This window comes from Oncorhynchus gorbuscha, linkage group LG15 (genome assembly GCF_021184085.1).
Source record: "Oncorhynchus gorbuscha isolate QuinsamMale2020 ecotype Even-year linkage group LG15, OgorEven_v1.0, whole genome shotgun sequence".
In the NCBI taxonomy this organism is placed as follows: domain Eukaryota; kingdom Metazoa; phylum Chordata; class Actinopteri; order Salmoniformes; family Salmonidae; genus Oncorhynchus; species Oncorhynchus gorbuscha.
This window is the reverse complement of record NC_060187.1, coordinates 8748990-8762280: the sequence shown is the minus strand read 5'-3', so window position 1 is coordinate 8762280 and position 13291 is coordinate 8748990. Positions and strand designations below refer to the sequence as shown.

Here is a 13291-nt window from a genome sequence, read left to right as displayed (position 1 = left end):
ACCTCTACCTCTACCTGACAACAGAGTAGACATGCTGCTACCTCTACCGGACAACAGAGTAGACATGCTGCTACCTCTACCTGACAACAGAGTAGACATGCTGCTACCTCTACCTGACAACAGAGTAGACATGCTGCTACCTCTACCTGACAACAGAGTAGACATGCTGCTACCTCTACCTGACAACAGAGTAGACATGCTGCTACCTCTACCTGACAACAGAGTAGACGTGTTGCTACCTCTACCTCTATCTGACAACAGAGTAGACATGCTTCACCACACAGCGGTTTTCTATTTAGAAAAAATGCTTATTTAAGGCTTGTCAGAATGGATCCCAAATGTTCTGTTCTGGTGTTTCCTGTGTGTGTTGTTTCAGATGCTGAATTTAGCCCCAGAGGGTTTTACGGGGATTGTATTCGCCTCAGGTTACCTTTTTAATATAACTGCTTGGTTCCCCATGGTGGGTGGGTGGACGCTGTGGGCCTTTTCTATCATCTAGAGGTACTGGATTTTGGAGTGTTTTTCTGCCTCTGTATTTTGATGTTGTTGTAGCTGTTGGTGGTGTTGTTGGTGTTGTTGGTGTTGTTGTAGCTGTTGGTGTTGGTGTTGTTGTAGCTGTTGGTGGTTGGTGTTGTTGTAGCTGTTGGTGGTTGTGTTGTTGGTAGCTGTTGTTGGGTTTGTTGTAGCTGTTGGTAGCTGTTGGTGTTGGTGTTGTTGTTGGTGTTGGTGTTGTTGTAGCTGTTGGTGGTGTTGTTGGTGTTGTTGTAGCTGTTAGTGTTGGTGGTGTTGTTGGTGTTGTTGTTGTAGCTGTTGGTGTTGTTGTTGGTGTTGTTGTAGCTGTTGGTGTTGGTGTTGTTGTTGGTGTTGGTGTTGTTGTAGCTGTTGGTGTTGGTGTTGTTGTTGGTGTTGGTGTTGTTGTAGCTGTTGGTGTTGGTGTTGTTGTTGGTGTTGGTGTTGTTGTAGCTGTTGGTGTTGGTGTTGTTGTAGCTGTTAGTGTTGTTGTTGGTGTTGTTGTAGCTGTTGGTGTTGGTGTTGTTGTAGCTGTTAGTGTTGTTGTTGGTGTTGTTGTAGCTGTTAGTGTTGTTGTAGCTGTTGGTGGTGTTGTTGTTGTAGCTGTTGTTGTAGCTGTTGTTGTAGCTGTTGGTGGTGGTGGTGTTGTTGTTGTAGCTGTTGTTGTTGGTGTTGTTGTAGCTGTTGTTGTTGGTGTTGTTGTAGCTGTTAGTGTTGTTGTAGCTGTTGGTGTTGGTGTTGTTGTAGCTGTTAGTGTTGTTGTTGGTGTTGTTGTAGCTGTTGTTGTAGCTGTTAGTGTTGTTGTTGGTGTTGTTGTAGCTGTTGGTGTTGTTGTAGCTGTTAGTGTTGTTGTTGGTGTTGTTGTAGCTGTTAGTGTTGTTGTTGTTGTAGCTGTTGGTGTAGCTGTTAGTGTTGTTGTTGTTGTAGCTGTTGGTGTTGTTGTAGCCGTTGGTGTTGTTGTAGCTGTTAGTGTTGGTGTTGTTGTAGCTGTTGGTGGTGTTGTTGGTGTTGTTGTAGCTGTTGGTGTAGCTGTTAGTGTTGTTGTTGGTGTTGTTGTAGCTGTTAGTGATGTTGTTGGCATTGTTGTAGCTGTTGTTGTAGCTGTTAGTGTTGTTGTTGGTGTTGTTGTAGCTGTTAGTGTTGTTGTTGGTGTTGTTGTAGCTGTTGGTGTAGCTGTTAGTGTTGTTGTTGTAGCTGTTAGTGTTGTTGTTGGTGTTGTTGTAGCTGTTGGTGTTGTTGTAGCTGTTGGTGTTGTAGCTGTTGGTGTTGTTGTTGTAGTTGGTGGTGTTGTAGCTGTTGGTGGTGTTGTTGTTGTTGGTGTTGTGGCTGTTGGTGTTGGTGGTGTTGTGGCTGTTGGTGTTGGTGTTGTTACTCTGTGTATTATGGTGTTGTTGTTGCTGTTGGTGTTGTAGCTGTTGGTGTTGTTACTCTGTGTATTATGGTGTTGTTGTTGCTGTTGGTGTTGTTACTCTGTGTATTATGGTGTCGTTGTAGCTGTTGGTTTTGTTACTCTGTGTATTATGGTGTAGCTGTTGGTGGTGTTGTTGGTGTTGTTGTAGCTGTTGATGTAGCTGTTGGTGTTGCTGTTGGTGTTGTTGTAGCTGTTGGTGGTGTTGTAGCTGTTGGTGTTGTTGTTGTAGCTGTTGCTGTTGTTACTCTGTGTATTATCATTTACATTTACATTTAAGTCATTTAGCAGACGCTCTTATCCAGAGTTGTTGGTGTAGCTGTTGGTGGTGTTGTTGCTGTTGGTGGTGTTGTTGCTGTTGTTGTTGTAGCTGTTGCTGTTGTTACTCTGTGTATTATGGCGCTGTTGTTGTAGCTGTTGGTGGTGTTGTTGCTGTTGTCGTTGTAGCTATTGCTGTTGTTACTCTGTGTATTATGGCGCTGTTGTTGTAGCTGTTGGTGGTGTTGTTGCTGTTGTTGTTGTAGCTGTTGTTGTTGTTACTCTGTGTATTATGGTGTTGATGTAGCTGTTGGTCTTGCTGTTGGTGTTGTTGTAGCTGTTGGTGGTGTTGTAGCTGTTGGTGTTGTTGTTGTAGCTGTTGCTGTTGTTACTCTGCATTATGGTGTTGTTGTAGCTGTTGGTGTTGTTAATCTGTGTATTATGGTGTTGTTGTCGCTGTTGGTGTAGCTGTTGGTGGTGGTGTAGCTGTTGGTGTTGTTGTTGTTGTAGCTGTTAGTGTTGTTACTCTGTGTATTATGGCGCTGTTGTTGTAGCTGTTGGTGGTGTTGTTGCTGTTGTTGTTGTAGCTGTTGGTGGTGTTGTTGCTGTTGTTGTTGTAGCTGTTGCTGTTGTTACTCTGTGTATTATGGCGCTGTTGTTGTAGCTGTTGGTGGTGTTGTTGATGGTGTTGTTGTAGCTGTTGGTGGTGTTGTTGCTGTTGTTGTTGTAGCTGTTGGTGGTGTTGTTGCTGTTGTTGTTGTAGCTGTTGCTGTTGTTACTCTGTGTATTATGGCGCTGTTGTTGTAGCTGTTGGTGGTGTTGTTGCTGTTGTTGTTGTAGCTGTTGGTGTTGTTACTCTGTGTATTATGGTGTTGTTGTAGCTGTTGGTGGTGTTGTTGCTGTTGTTGTTGTAGCTGTTGGTGGTGTTGTAGCTGTTGGTGTTGTTACTCTGTGTATTATGGTTTGTTCCTTTGTGATGTCACCATCACACCCCTATACTACAGCCTAGTAAATTAGAATTTGTTCTTCGCTGACTTGCCTAGTTAAATAACTAATAATTATGTATAGATCACTTACAGTAAATATTATAGAATATTATATGCCATTTAGCAGTCACTTTTATCCTAAGTGACTTACAGTCATGCGTGTAATACATTTTACATCCGCGTGGTCCCGGGAATCGAACCCACTATCATACTGATGCCAGCACCATGCTCTACCAACTGAGATAGAGGACTCAGCCAGGCTTCGTCAAGGTCACCTCATTCAGCCTCCATCTCTCCTCTTCCCTGCTAAAGCCAACGAATTGGAAAAGTGACATGAGCATTGCTACACTATCAAGAACCAAAAAGGGTTCTTTACTGTCCCCACAGCAACCCTTTTGGTTCCAGGTAGAACCCGTTTGGGTTCCATGTAGAACCCTTTTCACAGAGTGTTCTACGTGGAACCCAGCCGCAGAACCCTTTTGGAACCCTTTTTTTCTAGAGTGTACAAAGTAGGCTAAAACATTTGAATTATTCAACCAGTTTTACTGTCTCTTCTGATTGGAGCCATTATAAGCCACAGGGTTGAAGCAGGGCTTCTATAAGGCCTACATGAACTGGAGGCAGAATGATGCTTGTCGTCGTCTGTAATAGATGTGTAATTCATTGGCTCAGAGCGTTACACTAGTTCTACCAAGCCCTAGATCAGTGTATAACTCTTTGCTAGACATGTCTGCGTGGGATAACTGTTTTCAAATCAATTTTAACTGTCGTGGAAAGCTACTGGTAAAGTTCTCCTCTCATCTTCTCAGAGGAGATGGAGAGATTTGGCCAGATGATGCAGCCAGAGACAGATGTAATCAGGTGGACTCTCTCTCTCTCTCTACATCCCCTCCCTCTCTCTCTACATCCCCCTCCCTCTCTCTCTACATCCCCCTCCCTCTCTCTACATCCCCTCTCTCTACCTCGCTCTCTCTCTCTCTCTCTCTACCTCGCTCTCTCTCTCTCTCTCTCTCTACATCTCTCTACCTCTCTCTCATCATCTCTCTACCTCGCTCTCTCTCTCTCTACATCTCTCTCTCTCTCTACATCTCTCTCTCTCTCTACATCTCTCTCTCTCTCTACATCTCTCTCTCTCTCTACATCCCCTCTCTCTCCATCTCTTCTCTCTCTCTCTCCCTCTCTCTTTCTCTCTCTCTCTCTCTCTCTACCTCTCTCTCTCTCTCTCTCTACCTCACTCTCTCTCTCTATCTCTCTCTCTCTCTCTCTCTCTCTCTCTCTCTCTCTCTCTCTCTCTCTCTATCCCTCTCCTCTCCCTCTCTACATCCCTCTCTCTCTCTACATCCCTCTCTCTCTCTATATATCCCTCTCTCTCTCTCTCTCTCTCTACATCCCTCTCTCTCTTTACATCCCTCTCTCTCTCTACATCCCTCTCCCTCTCTCTACATCCCCTCTCTCTCTCTACCTCGCTCTCCCTCTCTCTCTCTCCCTCTCTCTCTCTCTCTCTCTCTCTCTCTCTCTCTCTCTCTACCTCTACCTCTCTCTCTCTCTCCCTCCCTCTCTCTCTCTCTCTCTCTCTCTCTCTCTCTCTCTCTCTCTCTCTCTCTCTCTCTCTCTCTCTACCTCACTCTCTCTCTCTCTCTACCTCACTCTCTCTCTCTCTCTCTCTCTCTCTCTACCTCACTCTCTCTCTCTACCTCGCTCTCTCTCTCTCTACATCTCTCTCTCGCTCTCTCAATTCAATTCAAGGGCTTTATTGGCATGGGAAACATGTGTTAACATTGCCAAAGAAAGTGAGGTAGACAACATACAAAGTGAATATATAAAGTGAAAAACAACGAAAATTACACATACAGAAGTTTAAAAACAGTAAAGACATTACAAATGTCATATTATATATATATACAATGTACAAATAGTTAAATGACACAAGATAAAATGAATAAGCATAAATATGGGTTGTATTTACAATGGTGTTTGTTCTTCACTGGTTGCCCTTTTCTCGTGGCAACAGGTCACAAATCTTGCTGCTGTGATGGCACACTGTGGAATTTCACCCAAAAGATATGGGAGTTTTTCAAAATTGGATTTGTTTTCGAATTCTTTGTGGATCTGTGTAATCTGGGGAAATATGTCTCTCTAATATGGTCATACATTGGGCAGGAGGTTAGGAAGTGCAGCTCAGTTTCCACCTCATTTTGTGGGCAGTGAGCACATAGCCTGTCTTCTCTTGAGAGCCATGTCTGCCTACGGCGGCCTTTCTCAATAGCAAGGCTATGCTCACTGAGTCTGTACATAGTCAAAGCTTTCCTTCATTTTGGGTCAGTCACAGTGGTCAGGTATTCTGCCGCTGTGTACTCTCTGTGTATGGCCAAATAGCATTCTAGTTTGCTCTGTTTTTTGTTAATTCTTTCCAATGTGTTAAGTAATTATCTTTATGTTTTCTCATGATTTGGTTGGGTCTAATTGTACTGTTGTCCTGGGGCTCTGTAGGGTGTGTTTGTGTTTGAACAGAGCCCCAGGACCAGCTTGCTTAGGGGACTCTTCTCCAGGTTCATCTCTCTGTAGGTGATGGCTTTGTTATGGAAGGTTTGTGAATCGCTTCCTTTTAGGTGGTTGTAGAATTTAACGGCTCTTTTCTGGATTTTGATAATTAGTGGGTATCGGCCTAATTCTGCTCTGCATGCATTATTTGGTGTTTTACGTTGTACACGGAGGATATTTTTTGCAGAATTCTGCGGGCAGAGTCTCAATTTGGTGTTTGTCCCATTTTGTGAAGTCTTGGTTGGTGAGCGGACCCCAGACCTCACAACCATAAAGGGCAATGGGCTCTATGACTGATTCAAGTATTTTTAGCCAAATCCTAATTGGTATGTTGAAATTTATGTTTCTTTTGATGGCATAGAATGCCCTTCTTGCCTTGTCTCTCAGATCGTTCACAGCTTTGTGGAAGTTACCTGTGGCGCTGATGTTTAGGCCAAGGTATGTATAGTTTTTTGTGTGCTCTATGGCAACAGTGTCTAGATGGAATTTGTATTTGTGGTCCTGGTGACTGGACCTTTTTTGGAACACCATTATTTTGGTCTTACTGAGATTTACTGTCAGGGCCCAGGTCTGACAGAATCTGTGCATAAGATCTAGGTGCTGCTGTAGGCCCTCCTTGGTTGGTGACAGAAGCACCAGATCATCAGCAAACAGCAGACATTTGACTTCGGATTCTAGCAGGGGAGGCCGGGTGCTGCAGACTTTTCTAGTGCCCGCGCCAATTCGTTGATATATATGTTGAAGAGGGTGGGGCTTAAGCTGCATCCCTGTCTAACCCCACGACCCTGTGTGAAGAAATGTGTGTGTTTTTTGCCAATTTTAACCGCACACTTGTTGTTTGTGTACATGGATTTTATAATGTCGTCTGTTTTACCCCCAACACCACTTTCCATCAGTTTGTATAGCAGACCCTCATGCCAGATTGAGTCGAAGGCTTTTTTTGAAATCAACAAAGCATGAGAAGACTTTGCCTTTGTTTTGGTTTGTTTGGTTGTCAATTAGGGTGTGCAGGGTGAATACATGGTCTGTTGTACGGTAATTTGGTAAAAGACAATTTGACATTTGCTCAGTACATTGTTTTCATTGAGGAAATGTACGAGTCTGCTGTTAATAATAATGCAGAGGATATTCCCAAGGTTACTGTTGACACATATTCCACGGTAGTTATTGGGGTCAAATTTGTCTCCACTTTTGTGGATTGGGGTGATCAGTCCTTGGTTCCAAATATTGGGGAAGATGCCAGAGCTAAGTATGATGTTAGAGAGTTTTAGTATAGCCAATTGGAATTTGTTGTCTGTATATTTGATCATTTCATTGAGGATACCATCGACACCACAGGCCTTTTTGGGTTGAAGGGTTTTTATTTTGTCCTGTAACTCATTCAATGTAATTGGAGAATCCAGTGGGTTCTGGTAGTCTTTAATAGTTGATTCTAAGATCTGTATTTGATCATGTATATGTTTTTGCTCTTTGTTCTTTGTTATAGAACCAAAAAGATTGGAGAAGTGGTTTACCCATACATCTCCATTTTGGATAGATAATTCTTCGTGTTGTTGTTTGTTTAGTGTTTTCCAATTTTCCCAGAAGTGGTTAGAGTCTATGGATTCTTCAATTACATTGAGCTGATTTCTGACATGCTGTTCCTTCTTTTCCGTAGTGTATTTCTGTATAGTTTTAGTGATTCACCATAGTGAAGGACGTAGACTCAGGTTTTCCGGGTCTCTATGTTTTTGGTTGGACAGGTTTCTCAATTTATTTCTTAGATTTTTGCATTCTTCATCAAACCATTTGTTATTATTGTTAATTTTCTTCGGTTTTCTATTTGAGATTTTTAGATTTGATAGGGAAGCTGAGAGGTCAAATATACTGTTAAGATTTTCTACTGCCAAGTTTACACCTTCACTATTACAGTGGAACGTTTTACCCAGGAAATTGTCTAAAAGGGATTGAATTTGTTGTTGCCTAATTGTTTTTTGGTAGGTTTCCAAACTGCATTTCTTCCATCTATAGCATTTCTTAATGTTACTCAGTTCCTTTGGCTTTGATGCTTCATGATGGAGTATTGCTCTGTTTAAGTAGATTGTGATTTTGCTGTGGTCTGATAGGGGTGTCAGTGAGCTGACTGTGAATGCTCTGAGAGATTCTGGGTTGAGGTCAGTGATAAAGTAGTCTACAGTACTACTGCCAAGAGATGAGCTATAGGTGTACCTACCATAGGAGTCCCCTCGAAGCCTACCGTTGACTATGTACATACCCAGCGTGCGACAGAGCTGCAGGAGTTGTGACCCGTTTTTGTTGGTTATGTTGTCATAGTTGTGCCTAGGGGCTCTCTCTCTCTACATCCCTCTCTCTCTCTCTCTACATCCCTCACTCTCTCTCTACATCCCTCTCTCTCTGCATCCCTCTCTCTCTCTCTACATCCCTCTCTCTCTACATCCCTCTCTCTCTCTACATCTCTCTCTCTCTACATCTCTCTCTCTACATTCCTCTCTCTCTCTCTCTCTCTCTCTCTCTCTCTCTCTCTCTCTCTCTCTCTCTCTCTCTCTCTCTCTCTCTCTCTCTCTCTCTCATTCCTCTCTCTCTACATCTTCCTCTCTCTCTACATCTCTCTCTCTACATCTCTCTCTCTACATCCCTCTCTACATCCCCCTCCCTCTCGCTACATCCCCTCTCTCTCTCTACATCCCCTCTCTCTCTCTACATCCCCTCTCTCTCTCTACCTCGCTCTCTCCCTCTCTCTCTCTCTCTCTCTCTCTCTCTACATCTCTCTCTCTCTCTACCTCGCTCTCTCTACCTCACTCTCTCTCTCTACATCTCTCTCTACCTCGCTCTCTCTCTCTACATCTCTCTCTACCTCGCTCTCTCTACATCTCTCTACCTCTCTCTCTCTCTCTCTCTCTCCCTCTCTACATCTCTCTCTCTACCTCACTCTCTCTACATCTCTCTCTCTACCTCGCTCTCTTTCTCTCTCTACATCCCTCTCTCTCTCTCTACTTCCCTCTCTCTCTCTACATCCCTCTCTCTCTCTACCTCGCTCTCTCTCTCATCCTCTCTCTCTCTCTCTCTCTCTCTCTCTCTCTCTCTCTCTCTCTCTCTCTCTACCTCACTCTCTCTCTCTACATCTCTCTCTACCTCGCACTCTCTCTCTCTACATCTCTCTCTACCTCGCTCTCTCTACATCTCCCTCTACCTCTCTCACTCTCTCTCTCTCTCCTCTCTACATCTCTCTCTCTCTCTACCTCACTCTCTCTGTTTAGGGTCAGTCGCAGTGGTCAGGCATTCTGCCACTATGTACTCTCTGTTTAGGGTCAGTCACAGTGGTCAGGCATTCTGCCACTGTGTACTCTCTGTTTAGGGCCAGTCACAGTGGACAGGTATTCGGCCACTGTGTACTCTCTGTTTAGGGCCAGTCACAGTGGACAGGTATTCTGCCACTATGTACTCTCTGTTTAGGCCAGTCACAGTGGACAGGTATTCGGCCACTGTGTACTCTCTGTTTAGGGCCAGTCACAGTGGACAGGTATTCTGCCACTATGTACTCTCTGTTTAGGGCCAGTCACAGTGGACAGGTATTCGGCCACTGTGTACTCTCTGTTTAGGGCCAGTCACAGTGGACAGGTATTCGGCCACTGTGTACTCTCTGTTTAGGGCCAGTCACAGTGGACAGGTATTCGGCCACTGTGTACTCTCTGTTTAGGGCCAGTCACAGTGGTCAGGCATTCTGCCACTGTGTACTCTCTGTTTAGGGCCAGTCACAGTGGTCAGGCATTCTGCCACTGTGTACTCTCTGTTTAGGGCCAGTCACAGTGGTCAGGCATTCTGCCACTGTGTACTCTGTTTAGGGCCAGTCACAGTGGTCAGGCATTCTGCCACTGTGTACTCTCTGTTTAGGGTCAGTCACAGTGGACAGGTATTCGGCCACTGTGTACTCTCTGTTTAGGGCCAGTCACAGTGGTCAGGTATTCGGCCACTCTCTGTTTAGGGCCAGTCACAGTGGTCAGGCATTCTGCCACTGTGTACTCTCTGTTTAGGGCCAGTCACAGTGGTCAGGTATTCGGCCACTCTCTGTTTAGGGCCAGTCACAGTGGACAGGTATTCGGCCACTGTGTACTCTCTGTTTAGGGTCAGTCACAGTGGACAGGTATTCGGCCACTGTGTACTCTCTGTTTAGGGCCAGTCACAGTGGTCAGGCATTCTGCCACTGTGTACTCTCTGTTTAGGGCCAGTCACAGTGGTCAGGTATTCGGCCACTCTGTTTAGGGCCAGTCACAGTGGACAGGTATTCTGCCACTGTGTACTCTCTGTTTAGGGCCAGTCACAGTGGACAGGTATTCTGCCACTGTGTACTCTCTGTTTAGGGCCAAATACCATTCTAGTTTGCTCTGTTAATTTGTATTTTTTTGGTTGATTATTTCCAGTGTGTCAGAGTGACCTTTTTGCTTCCTCATAATTTGGTCTCATTGTGTTGCCGTCCTGCGGGTCTTTTTGCTTCCTCGTAATTTGGTCTCATTGTGTTGCCGTCCTGCGGGTCTTTTTGCTTCCTCGTAATTTGGTCTCATTGTGTTGCCGTCCTGCGGGTCTTTTTGCTTCCTCGTAATTTGGTCTCATTGTGTTGCCGTCCTGCGGGTCTGTTTGCTTCCTCATAATTTGGTCTCATTGTGTTGTCGTCCTGCGGGTCTTTTTGCTTCCTCATAATTTGGTCTCATTGTGTTGCCGTCCTGCGGGTCTGTTTGCTTCCTCATAATTTGGTCTCATTGTGTTGCCGTCCTGCGGGTCTTTTTGCTTCCTCGTAATTTGGTCTCATTGTGTTGCCGTCCTGCGGGTCTTTTTGCTTCCTCATAATTTGGTCTCATTGTGTTGCCGTCCTGCGGGTCTTTTTGCTTCCTCATAATTTGGTCTCATTGTGTTGCCGTCCTGCGGGTCTTTTTGCTTCCTCATAATTTGGTCTCATTGTGTTGCCGTCCTGCGGGTCTGTTTGCTTCCTCGTAATTTGGTCTCATTGTGTTGCCGTCCTGCGGGTCTTTTTGCTTCCTCGTAATTTGGTCTCATTGTGTTGCCGTCCTGCGGGTCTTTTTGCTTCCTCGTAATTTGGTCTCATTGTGTTGCCGTCCTGTGGTCTTTTTTGTGTTTGAACACAGCCAGCTGGCTGTTCATCTCTCTGTAGGTGAGGGCTTTGTGATGGAAACATGTGAGCATCACTTCCTTTTAGGTGGTTGTAGAATTGAACTAGTCTTATCTGGATGTTGATAATTAGTGGGAATAGTCCTATTTCTGCTCTGCATGCTTTGCTTGGGGGTTTTTCGTTGTAAACAATGAATATTTTTGCAGAATCCTGCAATTGGGTGTTTGTCACATTTTGTACATTCTTGGTAGGTGAGTGGGACCCAAGACCTCACAACTGTAGAGGGCAATGCGTTCTATAACTGATTGGAGTATTTTTAGCCAGATCCTAATTGGGATGTTGAGTTTTATGGTCCATTTGATGGCCATAGAAGTGTTCACAGCCTTGTGGAATGTACCCGTGGTGTTGGTGTTCAGGCCGAGGTTGGTGTAATTATTTGTGTGCTTTAGGGCAACAGTGTAGAATTTGTATTTGTCTCAGTCTCTCTCCCACTCCTCTACGTCAGAGTACAATAGTTAAATCTCTCTCTGTTGTCATGTGTTCATCGCCAGAAAACAGTCAAACCTGCTGTATACCCAAAACAGTCCCATCTTTCCTCTGCAGAACAGAGTGGAATCAGTCTTTGAAGATTCTCTCTCGTTTTCCTTCTGAGGATTTTCTCTTTTTTTCAGACTACTGTCACTTTTCTCTTTTTTCATTCAGTTATAATTTCCTTCTTACCCCCTCCCTGTTTTCCAGAGTACAGTCGGTTTGAAGCAAAAATCCCCCCCCCCCTCCCTGTTTTCCAGAGTACAGTCGGTTTGAAGCCAACCCCCCCCTGTTTTCCAGATTACAGTCGGTTTGAAGCCAAAATCCCTCCCCCCCCCAGAGTACAGTCGGTTTTTTTCCAGAGTACAGTCGGTTTGAAGCCAACCCCCTGTTTTCCAGAGTACAGTCGGTTTGAAGCCAACCCCCCCCACTGTTTTCCAGAGTACTGTCGGTTTGAAGCCAACCCCCACTGTTTTCCAGAGTACAGTCGGTTTTGAAGCCCAAATCCCCCCCCTGTTTTTTTTGAAGCCAACCCCCCCTGTTTTCAGAGTACAGTCGGTTTGAAGCCAACCCCCCCCTCCCTGTTTTCCAGAGTACAGTCGGTTTGAAGCCAACCCCCCTGTTTTCCAGAGTACAGTCGGTTTGAAAAAATCCCCCCCCCCACCCCTGTTTTCCAGAGTACAGTCGGTTTGAAGCCAAATCCCCCTGTTTTCCAGAGTACAGTCGATTTGAAGCCAAAATCCCCCCTGATTTCCAGAGTACAGTCGGTTTGAAGCCAAAATCCCCCCTGTTTTCGGTTTGAAGCAAATCCCCTACTCTAGTACAGTCGGTTTGAAGCCAAAATCCCCCACTGTTTTCAGAGTACAGTCGGTTTGAAGCCAAAATCCCCCCCTGTTTTCCAGAGTACAGTCGGTTTGAAGCCAAAATCCCCCCTGTTTTCCAGAGTACAGTCGGTTTGAAGCCAAAATCCTCCCCCCCCCTGTTTTCCAGAGTACAGTCGGTTTGAAGCCAAAATCCCCCTGTTTTCCAGAGCAGTCGGTTTAGCCAAATCCCCCCTGTTTTCCAGAGTACAGTCGGTTTGAAGCCAAAATCCCCCCCTGTTTTCCAGAGTACAGTCGGTTTGAAGCCAATCCCCCTGTTTTCCAGAGTACAGTCGGTTTGAAGCGAAAATCCTCCCACCCCCCCCCCTGTTTTCCAGAGTACAGTCGGTTTGAAGCCAAAATCCCCCCCTGTTTTCCAGAGTACAGTCGGTTTGAAGCCAAAATCCCCCCCTGTTTTCCAGAGTACAGTCGGTTTGAAGCCAAGATCCATGATCTACGTGAGCAGATGATGAACAGCAGTATCAGCAGTGGCTCTCTGCGGACCAGCCAGAAGAGAACTCTCTATGTCAGGTAATGATTACTCAATTAACCCCTTCATAACCTATGTCATGTACCTGATAAACCCGTGTGATCCTAACCCTTATGATAATGTCTACGGCTTCATCTTCTAACGTCTACACTGTTGTGAAGGAAGTGGACGGGTGATTGCAGCTGTCTCCCTGATAGGCACGCAGCAGATTGCTTTCACCTACAGAGACGATATATACTAGTGTACAGTATATGATAATGTCTATGTGAATATATTAGTATTATTATGATATATACTAGTGTACAGTATATGATAATGTCTATGTGATTATATTAGTATTATTATGATATATACTAGTGTACAGTATACTAGCCCTGTGTCCCGTTAGCTGGAGACTGTTGTCTTTTACTGCCTGGGTACTTTCATAACCTTTACCTTCATGATGCTATCAATGCTACCATGACTGTGGCTTTCTGTCTGAGGAGAATCGAAAAGGGAAAACTTTATTGCCCATGTCGACATTGACAATATTCAACCCATTAAGGGCAGAGCTCAGGAGCACTGGCCCTTCTGTCTGTGTCCCCTGAC

At 44.9% G+C, this 13291-nt stretch overlaps 1 protein-coding gene across 19 annotated transcripts in view; it reads left to right on the top strand.

The window, feature by feature from the left end:
* Positions 1 to 13291, top strand: part of LOC123996580 (disks large homolog 1-like) — a 320554-nt gene that overhangs the window by 259727 nt on the left and 47536 nt on the right. For all 19 annotated transcript variants that reach the window (XM_046300045.1, XM_046300039.1, XM_046300038.1 and 16 more), the window contains one exon: positions 12636 to 12744. In XM_046300045.1, coding sequence (XP_046156001.1) covers positions 12636 to 12744 — 109 coding nt within the window. The remainder of the gene's footprint in view (positions 1 to 12635; positions 12745 to 13291) is intronic.